The sequence below is a fragment of the Semicossyphus pulcher genome, unplaced genomic scaffold (genome assembly GCF_022749685.1).
Source record: "Semicossyphus pulcher isolate SPU_LCO1_2020_fin unplaced genomic scaffold, fSemPul1.0.p SCAF_14, whole genome shotgun sequence".
NCBI lineage: Eukaryota > Metazoa > Chordata > Actinopteri > Labriformes > Labridae > Semicossyphus > Semicossyphus pulcher.
Genome location: NW_027211648.1, coordinates 27,657,857 through 27,682,500, shown reverse-complemented (window position 1 = coordinate 27,682,500; position 24,644 = coordinate 27,657,857). Strand labels below are relative to the sequence as shown.

At 41.3% G+C, this 24,644-nt stretch overlaps 2 protein-coding genes and 1 pseudogene across 2 annotated transcripts in view; all 3 read right to left on the bottom strand.

Moving 5' to 3' along the window:
• LOC138590764 (interferon-inducible GTPase 5-like) overlaps positions 1 to 4,772 on the bottom strand; it is a 35,421-nt gene extending 30,649 nt beyond the window's left edge. Inside the window, exon 1 of the mRNA XM_069661122.1 lies at positions 4,688 to 4,772. The gene's annotated coding sequence lies outside the window, so the exon portion shown is untranslated. The remainder of the gene's footprint in view (positions 1 to 4,687) is intronic.
• On the bottom strand, positions 2,567 to 4,774 carry LOC138591648 (interferon-inducible GTPase 5-like). The gene is made up of 3 exons (XM_069662299.1): positions 4,688 to 4,774; positions 3,630 to 4,197; positions 2,567 to 3,397 (listed from the first exon to the last, which is right to left on the bottom strand). Exons 2-3 carry the CDS (start codon positions 4,180 to 4,182, stop codon positions 2,760 to 2,762), a joined length of 1,191 nt encoding a protein of 396 aa, XP_069518400.1. The 5' UTR covers positions 4,183 to 4,197; positions 4,688 to 4,774; the 3' UTR covers positions 2,567 to 2,759.
• Positions 4,775 to 7,002: 2,228 nt separating this feature from the next.
• Positions 7,003 to 12,389, bottom strand: LOC138590763 (interferon-inducible GTPase 5-like; annotated as a pseudogene).
• Positions 12,390 to 24,644: the final 12,255 nt, after the last annotated feature.

Here is a 24,644-nt window from a genome sequence, read left to right as displayed (position 1 = left end):
AACTAAATGTGTTATATTTTTAATCGTTTGTCATGTTTAGGCTATATCACGTGTTTCAAAGGCATCTGCGTATTGTGTACATAACAGAGCGCAGTATGAATTAAAATTGTAATTTCCAATAGTGAGCAGCATTATTTATGTGCTTTCTTAAATTTACACAAGCACTACGCGTGGTCAGCAGCATGTGTAGATTTTGTTAGTAGCTACGAAAAGATCGGAGCTACTAAAATATTGATGAATGCGGAGATGCACGTACATTTCCGTCTGCGAACAGTTTACACACAAATTCGTTCTGCTCACGTTTCATGAATGAGACCCATTGTGTACAAACGAGGGGAGTCAGAATTCCAGATCGGGCTTTTACTTTGAAAAAGCATACCGTGTTGACCTACTTAACTCTCCATGCCTGTGACTTTTACTGCAGGAAGAGATGTTAATGTTGCTGTCAGAGATCAACAGGACTCATCACAATTCATTTTCACCGTGTATTTTGGCCGAGAAGCTCGCGCGGCTCGCGGTAAAAATATTCTCTACATTTTCAGCGTGTGTCATGCTGACCTGATGCGGTCAGCCACATACTAGGTTTTGACCTAGTCTTGTTTATAATTCAATGGAGAAGAAATATAGCATCACTAGTTTATTTTATATTATTATTGAAATCTATAAACATTATAATGTAAATGCAGGAGCTCTTTGAAGCCATTTATTGACACAATATTCTGTGTGGCCCACGAACCCCCTGTGATCATCCCATGTGGCCCGCTTGCTGTTGTAGTTGAATAGCCCTGATGTAGCTGATGCATTTTTAACTTGTCATAAACACTGTTCTACTGACAGACATAAAAAAACAGCAATAGGCTCTAATAAAATAGACAGATGATGCAGCTGTGCCACACATCATATTTAATTAACGTCGCTTTTAAATGATGGCTCTGAAGCAGGGATGTGTCATGTTGTGAAATGTCTGTTGCCTCGACTCCTCTCTCCTCATGTCTCTTCCTCGTCTCCTCCGCTCACATCTCTCGGAGGGACTAAGACACGAGGAGAGGAGTCGAGGAAAGGACTCGAGGAGGTACAAACTGAGAAATTAGAAGATGCTATTGCATCAGACATGTCTGTAATCACGTGCTGTGTTCGATATGCCATGTGTACTGATTTGGCCTAAATGTAGTATGCTCTATGCAAACAAAAGCTAAATGTGCAGTATGCCAAAAATACCCGGATGTGGTACTGATTCAGAGAAAATCTCCAGTAAGCATCGGACCCATGGATGTATCCATGATCGGACCAGTCTACCTCATCTACTGTATCCCACAATGCAAAGCGCTGGCACGTCACAACAGCAGTTGAAATGATGGACAGCAGCAGCATTCCAGCAGAGGGGGCGCTATAGCTAAAGAAGCGGCGGTTATTGTTTACTTCTGCCTGGTGTAGCATACTGCAAAATGAATTTGAGTTCCTCTATACTACATACTACCGCCTAACGCAGTATGCAGTATATCATGTAGTATGTAGTGTGTAGTATGTAGTTTATAGTACGGCGTTTCGAACACAGCCACGGCCGTCCCTGCAGCTTGAGGTTTAGGTCTTGATTGACACGTTCACTTTTGTAGTGCATTCTGGGACTTGTAGTATCAGTGGTGTGCGCGCTTGTATAGCAGAGGGCCAGTTATGATAGACATATGATATTATCTTGCAGGCCTTGAGTTTGACACGTGTTTTAAGGAGACCCCGACACAGTAATAGCTGCTTGTCAACCCGTGATAATTCCCTGGATTAGAGTATACCAAATTAAGAGAGACACTCGCATTTACGCACAAGGAACAACAGCAAATCTTCATTGAATATTTAAATCCTTAGACCTTAGATCAGTTAGGATATAACTAATAACTGATGTTGTAACAAAAGTAAGTAGTAAATACTTATTTGCTTATTTTTGCTGCTGGATCATATGGCTATATTCTCTACTGCATGCTTTCTGCTGCCTCAAGATAGCAACGCGCCACCACTGCGCCTGACCACCCCTCATTTTAGGACAAACACTCATGGGCACACTGGTGGGCGCAAGAAGATTTCATAGTTAAACAATGTGGGGGCGGGGCATGAAAATGCATTGGGCGGAAACCAGCAATGTCTCTCGTGTTGCACGCTACCTTGAGCGGCTTTGCGACAGGTGTTAGACAGGAAACTAAGACTTAAGTTAACGACGTGTTTTAGCTTATGTTATTTCAGAAGTCAACCCTGGTGTTGAAATATGAAAAGTGTTTATTATAAAGGTTATGATAAATGAAAACATGTTAGTTCAAATGACGACAAATAGAATGAGATCACTTCTGCTAGATAAGGACAGAGAACAGCCTTCTGAATGAACATAACTAATGTCTGCTGTCTTATGAAGACGAGAATGTATTCAAATTGGTAGAACAGATATTTAATTATAATATTCATGTGTTCATTTTCACTGAGGTTGCATAAATGCCATAATGGCTTCATGGCAACTTACCATCTTACCATCTTTGTGGTATGTTACCTGGAGAATTCATTGAGGAAAAACCAGGGCTTCAGCTCGTTTCAATAAACATTTATTGATCACATAAAAGTCTTAATTTCAATCCCATGAAAATACAGTATGGCGTGATATGATTTGCTGAAACGGCTTCCGCATTACAAAAGCTATGATTTGTATACAGGATTTTAACTACAGTAAAACTGAAATACTCATAAGCTCATTTGTTTCGAACATTTACAGTTTTACACATTTACACACTGGTGTTCAAACCCAGGGCCCTTTTAAAGACCCTCTGTGCATCGTCAGCGAGCATGTTGAGGAAAGTACTGAGAGCACTGTAGGTGGAGGTAAAAGAGAGGCCCATCGCTAATGGGATACCAAAGACTGGAATATATCTGGACCCTTCTTCTGCTGCCATTAATGCAACTGCAGCTGCTGACATTAAGAGTAACTTGATGATAAGATCTTTGCTTATTTCCTGTAACGCCAGTGGTGATGTCATCACTGCTCTAAGATCTTCCAAAGACACTGGTGCACTGAGAGCAAGACTCTGCAGTGACTTGTGATCAAGACCAAAAGTACTTTTGTACATTTGGACTGTATCAACAAGCAAGGTTAAATCAGCAGCAATAGAGAGCCCAGGAATTGGTGCAAATGCTATGAGGGCAGAAAAAGAGGCATGGTACTTAATTGTTGCCTGTAAAGCCTCTTTCTTCTTGTTGATGAGCTCCTGGCTGATATTAGGCATGGCAAACAGCAGAGCATTCCTCTTGTGTGCTGGAAGTTCCCTCTCCAGGGTCTCCTCGAACAAAGGGAAATCAAACAGGTGAAGATCGAAGCTGGACACCAGGAAGACTTGTGGGGACTCAACACCTTGTTTCTGAAGACCTGTGTAACAGACAACAGAAAAATCCATTTCAGACAGAGGATTATAATGACATTATTAGGACAAAACCCTGAATCAGCTCAGATACTAACACACTAGCTCTTCCTCTATACCTGGTCTCAACTTGTGTGAAGTTATTTTAAGCTCTTGTCCCCTTTTAATGAAGCAGTGTCTGCATGGATGCAAGAGCCTTTAAGTTGTAGGTTAATTTGACAGTCTCTCATTAAGACTCACCTTGAATGCAGTTGTCCCTGATTTGTTTGAGAGTGTTTATCTCATTGAACTCCCTCTGACTTCTTTTCCCGTCACTTAGGCTATGGTCGATCTTTGAGCGGACAAAGTAGAACTTCTTCTTCATCCTCTGAATCTCCTTCGACAGCTTCACATCATTTTCTCTGAAGCGATCAGCTGAGATGATGATGAAGAAGTCAAACTTTTCAAATCCAACATGCTCCATGTACTCTGCAGCTGGAAAATTGGTGGTGCCAATACCAGGAAGATCCCACAGTGTAACATTGGGGTAGTTTGGATGGGGGTACGGTTTAACCTCGGTGGTGGTTTCTACAGAACCAGTAGGAGCAGCTCCCTCGTCCCTGTTGTCTATGCCTCTTAAAGCATTAACAAAGGTGGATTTACCAGAGCCGGACTCTCCTGTGACGGCAATATTTAGAGGAATTGTTTTCTCCCTGTCCAAATGCTCCTGGATCTTTGCAACAGCTAAGGCCTGATTATTGTTTTGTAGAGCTTCTCTGATTTCTTCATCGTTAAAATCATGTGGATCATCCATGGTGGTCCTTGAAAACTGGAGTTGAACAGAAGTTAAAAAGTCATTATTATCTTCTGGTTAGAAAAAATGTTTTCCCAACGATAATTTTGCATCATGAACAAACAAAATGTGACAGAATGCAAATGACAAAGTGGTCGAACATCAACACGTTAAGCTGTTAGCAGATGCTCTGCATAAAATCAGTGATTTAATACTTCAGACAATTCAAGGTGGGGCTGAGTGAAAATGAAAACAGTTGAGTGATCTTCTACACAGACGCCCCTATGCTGCAACTGATGATAAGAATCAACAGAAATCTGCTCTCAATCAGACGAATCATCTTTACAGAACATCAGTGTTTTTACTTCCTTTAAAGTAAAACAGAGGTAATAAAGGAATAGAGGAAGGTGACATCTATTCACATTAAAATAAAGATAATATTCAAAGATTAATGGATCATCTATATTTTAGTACCAACTGTGATAAACAGCAAGAGGGCTTTTGCTAAATAACAGAGGTTACTCACCCTGGAGTCCTAAAGTTGAAACAGATGAGACAAAAGCAGATCACCCAATGAGTTACTTTGAGTTGTTCAGCAGCGAGAAACACACACACACACACACACACACACACACACACACACACAGAGAGAGAGAGGAACAGGCGAAGAGTTTTTTAGGGTCCAGCCCTTTAGACAGTAACCAATGAAAAAGTTCTTCCGTGAATCAGCTGACTTTCAAGAAACATGTTGATTTACAAGAAACATCTAAAGCTGAACCCTCACTCCCCCTGCAGGCCACTAAGATCATGACCCAATATTTATGATGTAATTCACCTCTTTTTCTCCTCATGGCTGCTACTGGGAATAATCCTTCCTGCTTTTGTTCATAAAAACTTTGCTCTGTTTGAAACCACTGATGTTGGGAGCCCTTATGAGGCCTTATTGAGACACTGTATGTTATAATATTGTGTGATACTTTCAACTTTCACTCTTCAGCTCTGAACAACTAATAAGCACCGTCATCATAACATTTGGCCGACAGCCACCTGAAGCCGGATAACTAACAGGTCAGACAAACAGATTGCTGTGATTCACAGTGTTTGCTGTGAGACCGGCTCTCATGTCCCCTCTCCTCCGTCTCTATTAAAGTCATTCCTCAGCTGTTTGTGAGCAACAAGGGGGACGTAGACGTGGAGGAAAACTATTCAAAATGCTGTTTTTTAAAGGTTTAACTCCAGCTTTTCTTTCCAGTTACATCAAACACCTCCTCTTATCACCTGCAAAATAAGATAAGAAGAATGAGCTCAAGGTGTAGCCTGTATTCAGCTGAAATGTGATCAAAATACTTAATAATTCTGAGTATTACACGTCAGACTGAACACAGAATCTATTTTAATATCAGCGTGAGAACTTTCCTCTCAGAAGCTTTTTAAGTGTGTGCATCGAGGCGACGTCTTTCTTCTCATCTTGTATCATTGTCTTTGTTCATGAAGGTCTCTGAGCTGAAGCTCCAATAAAGTTGTGTACTGTTGGGTCACAATGACACAGCTGAAATGTGAATTATAAACAAGTATGTGTGGTAGCTGCTGAGAGGGTGAAATAAGTCTTAGGGCCACTTTGTTGACTCAGACTTACTTTATCAAGAAAAATGAAGTTTTCAGATATTTTAAAGAACAGATGCTTAAATGTTTCATAAAATTCAGAGTTCATAAATTCATTAAGTCATATTTTCATTATTATACAACAGATGAAGACTTTCAAAATAAAAGAAAAAATTGCATTCGATTCGTAATTTAAATAAAAAGAAGATAAATGCTGATTAACAATCTGTCCACAACAACAGAACATTAATTTAATTTGGATCAATAGTTAAAAAACAGAACATTTTTTATCTTTTAATGTTGTTTCTAAAAACAGGACATTTTCTGATACGTGATGATGTTTGGGTTGCACGATGGTGCAGCGGCTAACACTGTCGCCTCGCAGCAAGAAGGTTACGTTTGTAACAAGGTACTTGTGAGGTGAAAAACAGGACAGTTTCTTCACATTTTCAACAATTTATTTTAATAATCTCAAGAAAAAAAGGTTTAGCAAAGAAGGAGTGATGAAGAAAAAGAAAAGACGTGCAGCAGCTTGTCTCATATTCTGTGCAGCACATATGAAAATGCCGGTGGATATAATGTTGGTATAATGATAATGTGGAGGTGTATCAGCTCACCTTGTATCACGATGCATTCTGGTTCAGTGACATTGATTTAGTATTTAATAAGAAATGTATCATGAAGACCATCAACACGAGATAAAGTTTTGATAAGAATAATAAACAATTGAGACCTGTATTATTTCCTTTAAATTATGTTGTGGTGTAATTCAGCACTGTGGCCACTAGAGGGCAGTGAACGCTCATCACAAATTAAACTGTCTGTTGGTTTAAAATCAAAAATGGCCGTGATGTTTCTTATATTCTGTCCTACCTTTGTGTACATAGTGATACATGGATCAGGGGCTCATACTGTTTGAGAACTACGTGTTTATTATGAAAACTATGACTACTTCTACACAAACTATTATAACCTACGACATCAACATAAAGCACACAAATCAAAGTGTTTCATACCAAGACAGAACAACCAAATCAGCTCATTCTAATGACTTTATTTAAAGACTCAGGGACATCCATTCAACATGAAACTCTGACATCAACCATCATATTACCTGATTTGTACAAAGTACTGATATGTGCAGCTTGTTTACAGAGCGGTTTCTTATACAGCGCTAAGAATGACTTTGGGAAAATGTTGAACAGATCTTTGCATTATAAACTGTTTATATGTACAATATCACTCTGCAGGGTTCAAACCCAGGGCCATTTTAAACACCCTCTGTGCGTCCTCAGCAACCATGTCAAGGACTGAGCTGAGACACTGGTAGGTTGTGACAAAAGAGAGGCCCATCGCTGCTGGGATTCCAAGTATTGGAATGAATCTGGCCCCTTCCTCTGCTGCCATTAATACAACTATGCTGGAACATTGAGCAACCACCTTCAATACAAGATCAGGGGTTATTTTTGCTGCTGCCAGAGGTGAAATGATGACTTTCATCAGATCTTTATAAGGAACACCTGTTTTATTGGCCAATCTCTTCAGTGACGGGATATCAAGACCAAACCCAAGTACATATTGCATGACAAGACCAACCAGCAAGGCTACATCAACAGCAATAGAGAGCCCAGGAACTGGTACAGCTGCTACAGCTGCAGATAGAAGAGCAAAGTATTTTATTTGGGAATGGAAAGCCTTTTTCTTCTTGTTGATCATGTCCAGGCTGATATTGGGCATGGCCAACAGCAGAGCATCCCTCTTGTGTTCAGGAAGTTCTCTCTCCAGGGTCTCCGCCAAAAGAGGGAAATCATAGAGGTGGAGCTCAAAGCTGGACACCAGGAACACCTGAGGAGACTGGACACCTGCTGCCTGAAGGCCTGAGTCACAGAAGGAGCAAAAATATGTTTATTTCTTCCTCGTTGCGAAACCTCAACAGAGAACTACTACAAATAAATACACTAACTACACTGGTCTGAAGTTTTAGGTGGCTTTCATATATTTTGACATTTTTTAAATTCCCTACGTTAATCACTCCCAACTTCTCAGTTTAAAAATTATATCAATTTAAGTAGAAATGTAACGTAAAGGAAAGTAAAGGAATACTGATATCACTGCAGACATTTTGGTTCGCCAAGTGCACAGAAAAATGTAATCATTTAAAAGGATTAGTGAAAGGGGTGCTTATCAATTTATCATGTGCACCATAATCTAAAGCAGGGGTCACCAACACGGTGCCCGCGGGCACCAGGTCGCCCCCAAGGACCACATGAGTCGCCCGCAGGCCTGTTCTAAAAATAGCACAACTCACTAGTGAGCTGCACACTTGCATTTATATAGATTTAAAAATGACTCATATCTTAAAAATATGTTCATTATACATGAAGTTTAGATAAGTTTAGGTGAACTCTGATCTACTCTAGTTCAGTGGTCAGTATCGTGCGCGTGACAAAAACAGTGCTCATGGAGAGTAAGCTAGCGGGCGCAGCAAAGATGGGCGCTGAATGCAGTTTCTTACCCCAAAAACATGGCAGAAAAAAGAAAGAAAACTTATCACTTTCACAACGAATGGGAGGAGGAGTTCTTTTTTACGACTGCGAAAGAAACCTGCGTGTGTCTCATTTGCGGGGTGACTGTGGCGACGGCAAAGCGGCACAATGTGGAGAGACACTTCACTACGTGTCACAAAAGCTACCATGCTAACTACCCACCGGGAAGCGCACTACGGGCAGAAAAAGCCCGTGAGCTCAAGGCAGCTTTGGGTTAAGCAACAGTCTTTTCTCACGAGGCCGGTGAAAAAGTCACAAAAAGCAACCGAAGCCTCGTTTAGAGCTACACATTTTCTGATCAAGAAGAAGAAGGCATTTTCAGACGGAGAAGTTGCCAAAGAAGCAATGATGATAATTGCTAACACTGTACTTAAAGACGAGAAAAATGGAACCGATCTAATCTCCACTCTCTCCGACGTCCAACTGGGGGCATCTACGATGGCTAGACGAGTGTCAGCTATGTTTGGTAACTTGGCCGATCAGCTGGACCGTGATCTGGTGAAGTGCAGGTGGTTTAGCATCCAGTGCGACGAGTCCGTGGACAGCAGCAGTACAGCGCAGCTGTTGGTTTTTATCCGGATGGTGTTTGAAGATTTCTCCACAAGAGAAGAACTCCTGACACTACTGCCCTTAAAGACAACTACGAGGGGAGTTGACATTTATAACACGGTGAAGGAGTTTTTCGTGCAGAAATACAGCCGACATACAGGTTTCATCGCTCACTGTAAAGGTGACCCAGACTTCCCAAAATTTCTGCATTACCACTGCATCATTCACCAGCAGGCGATATGTGCAAAAGTGATCGGCTTTGGGCACGTGATGACTCCCGTGATGACTCCCGCTCCAAAGCAAAACAGCACAGGATTTTCAAGGTGCTATTGGAGGAGATGTCAGCTGAATATGGTGACCTGCTGCTACACACAGAAATCCGATGGCTCAGCAGAGGACGAGTTTCACTTCGTTTTTTGTCACTTTTGGGTGAAATCAAAGAGTTCATGCAGTCCAAAGGCAAAGACGTCTCACTGCTAGAGGACACAGAGTGAACACTTGACCTTGCATTTTTAACGGACATTACTGGGAAACTAAACCACTTGAACTGCGAGCTGCGAGGCAAAGGTAAGACTGTTGTTGATATGATAAGTGCTTTAAATGCATTTAAAGCCAAGATGAACATTTTCTCTGTGGATTTACGGAGAAAAAAGGTGCTGCACTTTCCCTCTGTGCAGTCGATGCTGAAAGACAATGCTTCTGCATCTGAGACATTTGGCAAAGTTACAGAAAAGTACTGTGAAGTCATAAACAGACTTGGGCAAGAGTTTGAGAATAGGTTTTGTGACCTTGATCAGCTTGAGCCATGTGTGTCATTCATTTCCAATCCTTTCATGAATGTGGACACAACATGCTTTGCTGAGCAACTAAGTGCAACGTTCAACTTGGATGCTGGACAGGTGGAGATTGAAATCAAAACATTGCAAAATGACCTCCACCTCAAAGCCTACCAGGCTGCACCAAACTTTTGGTGCCTTGTTAACACAGAGAAGTACAGTGGTGTATGCACAGCAGCTATGAAGGTTGCCAGCCTGTTTGGTTCGACCTATCTCTGTGAATCAGCGTTTTCTGACATGAACTTCATCAAGAACAAACACAGAACACGCCTCACTGATGCACATCTGAAAGACTCACTCACAGTTGAAGTGTCAAGTTACACACCAGATTACAATACACTGGTGAACAGCATGCAATGCCAGTCTTCCCACTAACAAAGAAACAGATACCAGATGTTGTCAGTGGCAACATGGCAGTGCCATGGCAAAGTTGAATTAAAATATTGAAGAATTGTGTTCAATTTAAAAGTGTGTTCATGACATGTAACAGTTATAATTTTGTTAAGAATGCTGCAGATTTGGTCATTAGTTCAAAATGTGACAAGATTTATTTAAAAATATGTAAGTTGATTTTTCTTTAACATTACATAATTGATAACTTTTTGAAACATGGTGCAACATAGTTCATGATTTGTTAAAAGGGTTTGTCAGTGGCTAGTGAAAATGGGACATTTTTCCTATGAAATGTAGTGATGTAAGTGATCATCTGAAAATTTAACAATTACTGCGATTAATAGAGACAAAGTGCTGAATATTGATATCTGTTTCCCACCTTGTTGTCATTGTTGATAATTACTGTGAGAAATCATTAACGTGATCAGTGTCTTCACATAGATGAGTATCATTAATTATTATTAATAATGTATAACTAAAGGCAAACTGAGCAAACTTGTTATTTCAGAAGAGCGTATCAAACTGGTAGCCCTTCGTATGACTCAGTATCCATGAAGTAGCTCTCACTTTCAAAAAGGTTGCTGACCCCTGATCTAAAGGTTAGTGGTTTATTATTTGGGTAACACTTTACATTAAGGGTACAATTTATATACCTAAGTAATGCTGAAGTAATGCTTAACTAATGCATGACTCATGATGATTTAATGCATGAATTAATGCAGGATGTATCTTGAATTCCTGTTGCTCACCAGTAAGAAATGATGGCGTCACTCTGACTTTATGTGATTAGTTTACACTTAATAGATCTTCAATGAATGAATGTTAATTCACAGTTACTTCATACATTGATTGATATGCGACCGTTTAAAAATGAGTATTACGACATCGCTTTAGTTGGGGGGGACACAAGTCAAGGAAGTAACGGAGACCTTGTGTGAAGTGATGATTTAGTAATGATGAAAATGAGCAGATACTCCCTTTTAGTGATGTTCATTAAGTACTACTTTACAAATGAGTATTACGACGTGAGCAATGCAACAGCATCCACCGCACACAGAACTCGGTAAGTTTGTTTTCCAACTTGCACGTTTCCTAACAAGCTATCCAATGTTAGCATGTAAAGCTAGCTAACGTTAACCCAGTACAGATTAGCCTTCCTGGGTTAGACTTTGTGTTGTGTTATTGTGTTGTATTTGCGGTGGAAACTTGTTGTGTTGTGAAGCATATGGCAGATAAACTCAAACTTGTTCTACCGCAAATATGACACATGACTTCATCAGTTCTTACTGGTGAGCAACAGGAATTCAAGATACGTCCTGCATTAATTCATGCATTAAATCATTATGAGTCATGCATTAGTTAAGCATTACTTCAGCTTTACTTAAGTATATAAATTGTACCCTTAATGTAAAGTGTTACCATCATTTGTATATCTTGTGGCACCATGTGCTTTAATTTAATCCTCACTGAAATGTTTATCAAGAAGGAGAAGATGACCTTCTAGGATCATGGGTCTGGGGCTTTGTGGCTGCAGGTTTCTGAAGTCACAAAGTGTGACATGACGTCATGTTCTGCTTTATAAGTTTGCTGTTCGTTCACAGTAAACAGAAAGTTGTCTGACTTCTGTATTTTGAGAAATCAATGTTTCACATTAAAGAAAACATTGAAGTCAGACAAACAAAATAGGCACCGAAGTAAAAACAGACACATTCATCTTCACTGTTCTTTATGTGTCACTCACCTTGAAGGCAGCTGTCCCTGATTTGTGTGAGAGTCCTTTCTGCACTGAACTCCCTCTGACTTCTTTCCTCAGCACGTATGTTATCGTCGATCTTTGAGCAAACAAAGTAAAACTTCTTCTTCATCCTCTGAATCTCCTGAGCCAGCTTCATATCATGATGAAGAAGAAGTCAAACTTTTCAAATCCAACATGCTTCAGGTGGTTGGCAGCTGGAAATTTGGTGGTGCCAATACCAGGAAGATCCCACAGTGTCACATTGGGGAAGTTTGGATGGGGGTACGATGTAACCTCTATAGTGGTTTCTACAGAACCAGTAGGGGCGGCTCTCTCATCCCTGTTGTCTATGCCTCTTAAAGCATTAACAAAGGTGGATTTACCAGAGCCGCTCTCTCCTGTGACGGCAATATTTAGAGGAACCTTTTTCTCCTTTTCCTCCTTTTCCAAATACTCCTGGATCTTTGCAGCTCCTTCAGCATGACCCTTATTCATTGCTTCTTTAATTTTACTCCATGTAATTATTTCCATGTTTTCAAAGAATTCAGCTTGATCCACCATGGCCATCTCTGAATTTGCAAGAAAAACAGGAGTGAAATAAACTATTGTCTTTAGAGATATCGCAGGCTAAGTCAGCTCGGTGATTTTACATTATGACAATGCCAAATAGGATCGTGATTATTCCAAAAACGAATTATCAAAATGTCAACATTTACTAGATAAAAAAATATTCCTTTTATTTAATGTCTACAAAATCTGAGATTAATAAATGGACTTAATAACATCAGGTACTTACTGGAGTGTTTTCCGTTCTGGTTAGACTGGCGCTGGTATCAAAGGTTCCTGTTGATTTCTGATTTTAAAATCTGGATTAAAGTGTCCACTAGGAAAAGAGAACCTTTATAGATGATTTAGCTCCTCTTTATACTGGAAGTATTTATGCAGTGATGGTTATATATCCCACTGTGATGGACAGAGAGTCTAAACCAAATAAGCTTCTGTTTGTTTCATGCTGAGGTTTTTGAGTCATAACTGTAAGGGAGCTGACTTTCACAAAGGGAGGAGCAGAGTGGCATGTTTTTAGCCCGTTGTACTTTTGTCTTTAGTTCGTGTTTACAGCCCTCACTCTTTGTATACAGTATCTGTGGTGCGGATGGAACACCAGGACTGACACAGAAGGGAGATGTGGTGATATTTGAGCTGTAAGATATTATGGCAGCTTTTATTCTTAGTTGCTAATATTGTCTTGACTAGTTTATCAACCTTGAAAATAAAAATCATGGGAGTAAAAAAAACAAACGATCCTTTCAAACTGTCTATATCAACTACACAGCAAAATCAGCATACCCATATTAGCATATTAGCTAACCCTAACCCTAACAACAGACAATGCTTATGTTACAATACCAATGATAATGGCACAAATGTGTAAAATGTGCAAGATCGCCATGGCAATGATGAAAAGCTGATAATAATAATTGTAACAGTTGAAGTCAACAGCTCTATTAGCATTAGCAACTATAATAATAACACTATGGGGCAGAGATGTAGACTTGAGACTTGGTGACTTGGACTCAAATCGACTCGAGTCACTGTTTTGATGACTTGCGACCTGATTTGACAAAAAATAAATGACTTGAGACTTGACTTGGACTTGAGGCATGATGACTCGGTTGACTTGCGTGTGTTCATAAGTTTGAATGTTAGCTGTTAAATATAAAATGATATAATTCAAAGTTTCTGTCTAACTATCAAGTGTGCAGCACAAACTGGGAATCATGATTGGACGACTCAAAAAGCTCCCCGTATGTGACGGTCATGATTGGATGACTGGCCATCAGTCAAACTTCTTGCTATGGCAACAGGTGACATCACAGGCCCCGGCTGCCTGATGTTCTTTCCCCAAAGAGAAGCCTCATCAGTCAAAGGACAAACAACAAAGGACTTGACTTGACATAACCTGTGATTTGACTTGACTTGCCCAAGGAAAAATTACTCGAGACTTGAGACTTGGACAAAATGACTTGAGACGTACTTGGGACTTGAGCAAAAATGACTTGGTCCCAACACTGCTATGGGGAAGACTGATATTAATAGCTGTTGCAGTCTGAGTCGAGTAGGTCCATGGCAGCAGGTGGTCTGCAGCAACAATCCCCAGGAACTTACAAGACAAGAGAGCACAAAAAATCCCAGGAAGACATATGGTTAGTATTGTGATGGGACAGGAATATACGTAGTTAATTAGATGCATTAATATAATATAAATGCATACACAGAAACTGTGTGTGGGGGAGAGAGAGAGAGAGAGAAGCTCGGTGTGTCAGATCCCACCGTCAGTCTAGGGCTGGTCCAAGCCTGAACCATCCCTAACTATAAGGTTTATCAAAGAGGAAAGTTTGAAGCCTACTCTTAAAAATAGAGAGGGTGGAGACTTTAGTTAGTTAGTCGGAAATTTCAACTAGAACGCCCCCTGAAGTTGAATTTCCGACTCGGAAAGTCGGAGGAACCTCACCATCTCCGACCTCATGTCTCCAGGCATCAACAGTAAATGAAAGCTGTAGTATTACCTGTTTATTATCACTTCTGTCTTATTTGTGTCTCAATTAAATCAGCCGTACTCACATGTCCAACTTCTATCTGTGGACATGTTATGGTGTTTGCATCCGCAAAATACCGCATAATGCGTTGTTATCAACTGCTATTGCTAACAATGGCTATAGCTATAGCGCAACTTGGGTGTGACGTCATTCCCGGTTCCAAGTTCCAAGGTAAATGGAACGCACCATTAGGGCTCCTGTAGCAGGCAGTCTATGGCGCTCATTTCCTGCCAAAACTTAAAGGTTTAATAAGTAGGATTTTTCCTTTAATTTTGTCAACCACACATTCAAACTGGTCCCCTCCTCCTGGGCTCTTCATCACCAGAAGCTCACTCTCTCGTGCAAGAACACGCCCACCCCACCGAGCTAACACCGACAGCATCACGGTTACTTTTGCGCTAGCATGCTAACCACCAGTTACCTTTGCGCTAGCATGCTAAAGCCGGTTACCTTTGAGCTAGCATGCTAATGGCAGGTTAGCTTTGCACTATATCCAGCTTGGACAAACTGAACTCATACCCATAAGTCTGCCTGGAACCTGGGTGTCATAATTGATGACCAGCTAACCTTTAAGGTTCACGCGGCCTTGATTGCTTGGTCATGTCGATTTGCCCTGAACAACATCAGGAAGATCAGACCCTACCTTTCAGAGCATGCAACAATTACCAATACCATTAAAATTGGTATGTGTAATACATCGAGAGAGAGAGAGAGAGAGAGAGAGAGAGAGAGAGAGAGAGCAGGCATGCATATGGACAGCATGGACACGGCACAAAAAGCTGTCATTGAAGCATGAGACATGTTCTGCTGTATACATTTCCGTTTAGTGAAGTGTATGAACTGAAGTGTAGACCGGAGTCCTTGTTTAAAGTGACAGACAGAGTCTCATATGCACGACTCCTTCTCAGGTTGAAAGTGCAGCAATAAGCGGTAGAAAGGTAGTGAGCCGCCGCAGTGAGTAAGGACGCATACGCACGCCAGGTAGAGTGGTTTGTGCATGCTTGCTGTTGCCTCCAGTTGGGTTGCCAGGTCTTATGACACATATTCCACACTGAGGTTGAGGAACACCTGTAGGATTGGTATCAATGTGAAAGAGGGAGATAATTGGGAGTAAAGCAGGAGAGTGGGTCGGGAGTGTTGGCAGGTATGGTAGCAGACTTCACAGATTGAAAAATTAACAAAGACAGTTCACTCACAATATATGAAATGGTCTCTGGAACTAAAGAAAGTTCATTTGTTGAAGTCAATTCAGCTAGCTTTAGTCAGGTAGTTTAGTGTCAAGTGAGTTTCAGTGTTAAATAGCTCTTATGCGATCAAAAAGTACAGATGGGGCTTCAACAGTCCTACAACACTGGTGTACTCCAGTGATGGGAGGCACAGGGCTTTCCTCCTCGAGGCAAATGTTATCTCGGTCCAGCTCCTCTGTATGAGGTGATCGGGTTCCGTGCTGGCTCACCATCTCCTTCGTCAAGGAGAATCCAAAATCAAAATTCTATGGGATTTCCAGTAGAGATGCACGATATGTAAAATTTAAACCGATACAGATAACTGATAAGTTCATATTTTCATATTTAATATCATCTTTATATAATCTGCAGTTTGTGCATCTAGGAAAATAAAAAATGTAAGAGTGATGAAAAACTAATATTTTAGTAGCTCTGGCTTAACTGTAACGGCAAACAACCGTCCTGGCTCTTCAAATGTTTATTTATTTTTTGTGTGAGTAAGGCACAACAAAATAAAATCTACTGTGATTGCACAGAGTGAATTTATGTGCATCTTAGTATATTAGGCTTTTCATAACTTAAACTTAAGGCCTGTGGTCAGTTGCTATAGATTAATAAAAACAGCAGCAAAAGACATGTCAAATCACACAATTAAAACAAAAAGTGCATCCCTCAAAAAAAGGGTTAAACAGAACTATGACTGCAAATAAAAAAATTCATATTCAAGTATTTTTTGCATAACAAAGAAAAACATCTATTCAACCTTTAGTGCGTGAGGACGATGTAGGCATTTAGTAAAGAGTTTTTAAGTCAAATGTTTTTATAATAAATTAAATGCATTGACATATGTCAACCTCAACTACTGTAGCAAGGCTTTTTGCATCTTAAAGTCTTTATCCAACCACTGAGCCGTTAAGCTAAGCATACTGACCGGACTAATGTCAGAAGTCCATATGTCCGTGGTGAAACTTATGTTTAGTCCGTTTTTGTTGATCAAATTATGAATGTGTGTGGCGACCAAATCGCACAAGGCAGGGAGGGACACATCCGAGAAGAAGCGGCGGCTTGGGAGGGTGTAACGTGTGAAAACCTGGATCCTCTACCACAGAAAAAGGCTGGTGGTCAAGCCTTTTCGCTGTCTCTAGAAAACTTTTTACAGTTTTCAAATGCCTGCTGAATGGGGACGTCCATGGTCCGTGTTGTTGTTTAAGCCTTAGCCTGCTGCCGCGGCTGCTTCATATTTTTTAATACAGCTTCGCCGCGATGACGACATCACAACAAGTTGTTGTTGTGTTAAAACTTGCCGTCTTCTTTCCTCCTCTCTGAATCCTCGCTGAACATGTTTTGCAAATAGCAATGGTGTTGTCATCTGCTTCCTCGGAGAAAACCAAGCTGGCGAAGACATGCTAGTGTACTGCTGTCAGCGCAGTCAGGCAGACACAGGGCCAGCTTGCCTTGGGTCCTGCTGGTAAAGCACGGTAGATGACGTCACGAGCGCGACACGGCCTGTTTTAGAAGGTGCTAAATGTCCAGCAAGTAATAGCACCAGTTCCTTTACTTTATCGGATCTGTCTATCGGATTTGTCTATCGGATTTAATCTATTTATCGGAGCAATAAAAATGACGTAATTTTCCCCCATATCGACCGATAATTTATCTGTCCGATAATTGTCGTGCATCCCTAATTTCCAGGATATCTCAAAACCTAGCCTGTGTAAAAACATAAGCATTTCTTTTATGGAATGTTGTATCCTTTATTACACCAATCATGAATTATTCCTAATGTTTTTTACAATAAAATTAGGATTATCTATTATTTTAACCAAGAAAGTGACGTATCTCTTTAAATCATAGACTGAAATTCTGCACATCTTAATATATTTTACACCTCATTCATATATTCAAGATTAAAGTGCATAAAGTCTTCGTAATCAAATACAAATTATTTTAAGCACTTGCTGTGCATAACAGGGCAACAATGCTGTATGTGTAAATAGTTTTATATTTAAAACTGTACAAAAGTAATTCATTCCAACCTAAGAATGACATTTTTTAGCTGTGGTTCATTTTTTCTATAAGCTGTTTAGTACAGAAACATGCTTAACTATAGCTTTTGAACTCGATTTAGCCTCTGGGAGTGACGGCAAACTTCTCGGTACTTCCAGTGAAGACAGCGGTTAGCAGCAAACAACTTCCAAAACAACACCACTCCATGTGCTAGCCAGAGGAACCCTTACTGCCATTAGGTACCAGGATGAGATCCTCAGACCCATTGTTAGACCATATGCTGGTGCAGTGGGCCCTGGGTTCCTTCTGATGCATGACAGTGCTCGGCCTCATGTGGCTGGAGTGTGTCAGCAGATCCTGCATTACGAGGGCATTGATGCTATGGACTGGCCTGCCCTTCTCCAGACCTGAATCCAATCGAGCACCTCTGGGACATCATGTCTCGTTCCATCCACCGACACCACGTCGCACCGAAGACTGTCCAGGAGTTGACTGATGCCTTGATCCAGGTCTGGGAAGAGATCCCTCAGGAGAACATCCGTCGTCTCATCAGGAGCATGCCCAGACGTTGTAGGGAGTGCATACAGGCACGTGGAGGCCACACACACTACTGAGCCTCATTTTGAATTGTCTTGAGGAATTTCCACAGAAGTTGGATCAGCCTGTGATCAGATTTTTCCACTTTTATTTTGAGTATGATTCTGACTCCAGACCTCCATGGGTTAATGATTTTGATTTCCATTGATCATTCTTATGTTATTTTGTCGAAACAATGTTCCGCCTGCTACATTTTCCAAACGTTAGTGCGCCCCCCTGTCAAGCCACCGTGCCCCCCGCCCCACAGTTTGAGAATCGCTGGCTTATAGCAAGAAACGCCTTTGTGTGTTTGTTAGATGTAAGCTCAAAATATAAAATTATAAAAGTATAGAGTAATTCTCACTGCCGGGTGTAATGACTGATGCAGCCTCCATGCATAACATGTCACATTAATTTGTCAGTATATCTGCAGGTGTAAATCTCTCTGGTGCTCTGAAACTTGGTTAATGCAGTTGTCAAATCCAGCTCGAAAAAAAAAAAAAATGTCTATGTCGTCAAGAAATAGAAAGTCGTCCATACTCCAATCTCGGAACCTGTCGCCTGTCGTCAGTCGATTTAGCCTCTGGGAGTGACGGCAAACTTCTCGGTACTTCCAGTGAAGACAGCGGTTAGCAGCAAACAACTTCCAAAACAACACAGATCTTGCTGCTTTGCTCTGATGCGTTTGCTTTTTTTGCTCACTTTACTTAAATAATACAGAAATCCCCCTTATCTCTTATATGATTTTATATTTACATTGTACAATACCTGCACAGTAACTGCTACTAATCCCTCCAGATTTCAGTCTTATCTTTTTCTGGTTTTTATCTTAATTGGGATAACATGTTACATATACCTGATTATTAATATCCCAGTGACAGTACCATGGTTGTGTCTCAATTTCTCAACATTTCAGTCACATCTCAGGTGTTTACATGCCAAAATATTCTTGTTTCTATTGGAGAAATTCAGGTAGCATATCCAGCTTTCTCAAACCCAGGATAAAGGCTTATTCAGATTGCTGAAACAAGGATATGATGTAAGGGCTGCAGTCGTGCAGTGGTTAGCGATGTTGCCTCACAGCTAGAAGGTTCCTTGTTCTAATCCCGATTCAGAGGTAGGTGGCCTTTCTGTGAGGAGTTTGCATGTTCTCCCCGTGCATGAGTGGGTTCCCAGCAGGTACTCCAGCTTCCTCCCACAGTCCAAAGACAGGTGTGAATGTGAGCGTGAAAGGTTGTCTGTCTCTATGTGTCAGCCCTGTGATTGACTAGATAATGGATGGATGATATGATGCTAAGGTCCAACACTGGATACTTTAAAAGCCTATCCATAATCAGGATTATCTTTTCTTTATTTGTGCAAAAAGACAAGATTAAAATATAACAGAAATAGACATTTACATAAAAATGCACAGGTGGATAAAAAAAACATCTGAGGGCTTTAAAAAGAACCCAGCTAAGATTGAAATTAAAAGCAAATGTACTTATTAAGGCTACTATTGAGCATGTAAACACACTTCATGTGTCTCATAGTATACACAATTCAGATCAAACAGTTCAACATCACTGGCTGATTTGTGAAACCTTTATTCTATTTGTGAAAATGCAATAAAGGCACATTTCACCGTTTTTACAGCATAGAGACCACATTAGACCAGGTCCAGATCAAAAACCACTGTACCTAGACTTCTCAAATCTGGACTGGATTAATCTACAGACCCTTAAGATTCATAAATTCACAAATCAGAGACTGTGTTTTTATGAATGTTTAGCCTCTGTGGGATAATCTAGTCCAGATTTGAGAAGTCTAGGTACAGTGGTTTTTGATCTGGACCTGGTCTAATGAGGTCTAGGTATAAAACAAAAACAGTGAAATCTCCCCTAGAGAATTTTCACAAATAAAATAAAAGTTTCACAAATACAATAGTGGGTGTCAGGCAAAGTTAATGTCTTACCTAAAGTGTCTAAAATGTTTTCACATCAAGAAGTGTCACAAAAAGACAGACAATCAGTGGACAAACAGTCGCACTGCACATTAAGTTAATTTCCCCTTAACTTTCCCCTTAACTGCCGAATCGGAAGCTGGCGTTGTTTTTAAAATTCTTATTTTTTTGAACGAAGGTCGGCTCGATCATCTGATGATGCATTCAAGGAGGTCGGGAAATCTGAATGGCTTTCGTGACAGCGTCAAGGGAATTTATCTCAAGTTGAATTTTAGATCTAGTACGGATTGTTGGCTGAACTTACATACAGACATCTGTTTATAGAGATTAATAAGAAGGTAAATCGTTGTCAGATGACGCTGATGGGATCCGCCTGCTTTTGCTCTCCACACAGACTGTTTTTCCTGCATATGTCGCAGCCTGCTGATACGTGATTGGTCAGTATAACGTACTACAAACAGAAACCAGAACAATTGCAATCCCTTGAATCCACGTCCCTTTCTACAGATTCTACATTTCTAGAATCTGTAAATAGAAATAACCGATCTGGTAATAAATAAATTAATATGTTTTGTGTTTACTGGTGTTATATAATTACGTTTTTCAAATAGGCCTAAAGTTTCGGTTGATCTTGGGAGACAAGATTTTTCATTTGCTGAGGCACTTTTAATGGTGTTGAAAGGTGCACTGATGAAATATCCAATTGTACCATGAGCTCTTACATGTGGGTTTGCGGTAAAATCAAAGTGTCCCTATTTGGAGGTTTGAAAATATGGTCACCCTATGAACTAGGCTACTTCAAAATATATGCTACTGAATCATAACACAAGTTAGACATTATGAGAAGAGATAGGCTCAGTAGTATTTTTTATTTTCATTGCCTATTGTCTATTTGCTTAGCGATCTGTCAATCAGAGTAGTTCTGTTCTTGTTGGTTATATCAGTCAGTACCGACTCCCGATTGGATATGGGAGGTTGAGTCCCACCTCTTGGAGAAGTCTAAGAGTGCAGCGTAGCTTATGAGGAATGACACGGGCAGGTGAGCACTGCTCGAGTTAGAAAGAAAGTGAAGCTATGTAAGTGTGAAACTTTGTCATAAACGCTTTGCACGCTGCCAGTCAACACTTCAGTGAAGCGACGGGGATAACTGTGGGACATGTGCGTCAGGAGTTTAATTGCTTCTCACAGTGTCTTGATGAGTTTATCTGAGTTCAGCTAGCGTGGCTAGCCATATTAGCCTGTATCATTGGCGGCATGAGGCACCACAGCTAGTATTCCTTGCAAAGGTGTGAAGTTAATGCTAGATTTATGCCATGATATGATCTGGAGGGATTAATAGCAGTTACTGTGCAGGTATTGTACAATGTAAATATAAAATCATATAAGAGATAAGGGGGATTTCTGTATTATTTAAGTAAAGTGAGCAAAAAAAGCAAACGCATCAGAGCAAAGCAGCAAGATCTGTGTTGTTTTGGAAGTTGTTTGCTGCTAACCGCTGTCTTCACTGGAAGTACCGAGAAGTTTGCCGTCACTCCCAGAGGCTAAATCGACTGACGACAGGCGACAGGTTCCGAGATTGGAGTATGGACGACTTTCTATTTCTTGACGACATAGACATTTTTTTTTTTTTTCGAGCTGGATTTGACAACTGCATTAACCAAGTTTCAGAGCACCAGAGAGATTTACACCTGCAGATATACTGACAAATTAATGTGACATGTTATGCATGGAGGCTGCATCAGTCATTACACCCGGCAGTGAGAATTACTCTATACTTTTATAATTTTATATTTTGAGCTTACATCTAACAAACACACAAAGGCGTTTCTTGCTATAAGCCAGCGATTCTCAAACTGTGGGGCGGGGGGCACGGTGGCTTGACAGGGGGGCGCACTAACGTTTGGAAAATGTAGCAGGCGGAACATTGTTTCGACAAAATAACATAAGAATGATCAATGGAAATCAAAATCATTAACCCATGGAGGTCTGGAGTCAGAATCATACTCAAAATAAAAGTGGAAAAATCTGATCACAGGCTGATCCAACTTCTGTGGAAATTCCTCAAGACAATTCAAAATGAGGCTCAGTAGTGTGTGTGGCCTCCACGTGCCTGTATGCACTCCCTACAACGTCTGGGCATGCTCCTGATGAGACGACGGATGTTCTCCTGAGGGATCTCTTCCCAGACCTGGATCAAGGCATCAGTCAACTCCTGGACAGTCTTCGGTGCGACGTGGTGTCGGTGGATGGAACGAGACATGATGTCCCAGAGGTGCTCGATTGGATTCAGGTCTGGAGAAGGGCAGGCCAGTCCATAGCATCAATGCCCTCGTAATGCAGGATCTGCTGACACACTCAAGCCACATGAGGCCGAGCACTGTCATGCATCAGAAGGAACCCAGGGCCCACTGCACCAGCATATGGTCTAACAATGGGTCTGAGGATCTCATCCTGGTACCTAATGGCAGTAAGGGTTCCTCTGGCTAGCACATGGAGGTCTGTGCGGCCCTCCAAGGATATGCCTCCCCAGACCATCACTGACCCACCGCCAAACCGGTCTTGCTGGAGGATGTTGCAGGCAGCAGAACGTTCTCCATGGCATCTCCAGACTCTGTCACATCTGTCACATGTGCTCAGTGTGAACCTGCTCTCATCCGTGAAGAGCACAGGGCGCCAATGGCGAATCTGCCAATCCTTGTGTTCTCTGGCAAATGCCAATCGGGCTGCATGGTGTTGGGCTGTGAGCACAGGCCCCACTTATGGGCGTCGGGCCCTCATACCACCATCATGGAGTCTGTTTCTGACAGTTTGAGCAGAAGCATGCACATTAGTGGCCTGCTGGAGGTCATTTTGTAGGGCTCTGGCAGTGCTCCTCCTGTTCCTCCTTGCACAAAGGAGCAGATAGCGGTCAGGCTGCTGGGTTGTTGTCCTCCTAAAGTCCCTTCCACGTCTCCTGGTGTACTGGCCGGTCTCCTGGTATCTGCTCCATGCTCTTCACACTGTGCTGGGAGACACAGCAAACCTTCTTGCCACAGCACGCATTGATGTGCCATCCTGGATGAGTTGCACTACCTGAGCAACTTCTGTGGGTTGCAGACACCGCCTCATGCTACCTCTAGTGGAAGCATGAAAATGGTCTGTGGCCACCACCTGCAGAACCATTCCTTTATAGGGGTTGTCTTGCTAATTGCATCTCATGTTCACCTGTTGTATGTTCCATTTGCACAACAGCAGGTGAAATTGATTCAAAATCAGTGTTGCTTCCTAACTGGACAGGTTGATATCCCAGAAGTGTGATTGACTTGGAGTTACATTGTAATGTTGATGTGTTCCCTTTATTTTTTTGAGCAGTGTATTTGGTGTTAAGTGAAGCACTTGTATGCTTCAAATTAAATGTAGGATATAAACAAAACTAAGCTGATAGGGAAGCTGTCAAAATCATCAGGAGGCTGTCACGCAACTAGTGACTGCCAACAGGTATGATGGGACAGACAGCCGCACGTCAGGTCAGTGAGGATGATTGAGTCAGACTTGCAGTTACACGAGTCGGCTTTTCATGCGTTCCCGTTGTTAGCGGAACCTCGTCCCGGTGCTCTTTAACACTGTGGCCACATGAACGGACCGCTCGCGGAGCTGAGCTGCCACTGAGTGTTTGCTTTTAGCAGCTTCACCTGCTGCACACACACAACATGAGGTTGCCGACAGGAAGTAGGATGCACTAGCTTTCGTTTCCAAAAGTTACCGTCACTGGCCTGGTCACGCTGACGTTAGAAACGGTAGATGAGAACTTGTCATCTTGCAGCAATTGCAGCCCACAAGTCCATTTGTTGTCGCCAAACCAGGTGTGGAAAAGTAGGAGGGGGGGTTTGTTTCCTAAAAACTATTATGATGAATTATTTATATGTACATGGAAACACACTGCATTTATCTGCTATAATTTCCTGTATTTTTTTATATGGCAATAAATATCACAGAACAAAAAGTTATCGCAATGTCAGTTTTATCCATGTGAAGGCCGTCCTCCAGCTTCTAAATTCAGACATCTTGATGCCATTAGAGGACAAAACAAAGCTGCGTGAGGATATAAAGATATTAGATCTCTTAGATATCGCCTACCCCTATGTTCATCTGTATGTGACAGAATTGAGCTCCGTCAGGATGAGAGCACAGCTCTGCGCAGCAGAGGGAGGAGGTGCTGACGGCTCGTCTCCTCAATCAGACACAAAACAAGAGCTGACTACACGGAGCAGAGAAACTTTGTGGTCGTGTTTTCGCTTGATTATCGTGAACACAATATGCTTTGTGAATTGGAGAGGGAGCAGATAGCATGGTGCTATTAGTGGCCGCAATCCATTCTTAGTGAATTCGTATTAACAGCAGCTCATGCAGATTTTAGAACATTTTACACTTCGACAGTCAACAAACCTTTGACTCATATTGCGATTTCTTTATGATTTGTGATATTAAAGGGATT

Coding starts and splice junctions, on each gene's coding strand:
- LOC138591648 (XM_069662299.1), bottom strand. CDS start 4,182: ATGGATGATCCACATGATTTTAACGATGAAGAAATCAGAGAAGCTCTA. Junction 3,398..3,629: donor CAGGGACAACTGCATTCAAG/GTGAGTCTTAAT, acceptor TCTGTTACACAG/GTCTTCAGAAACAAGGTGTT.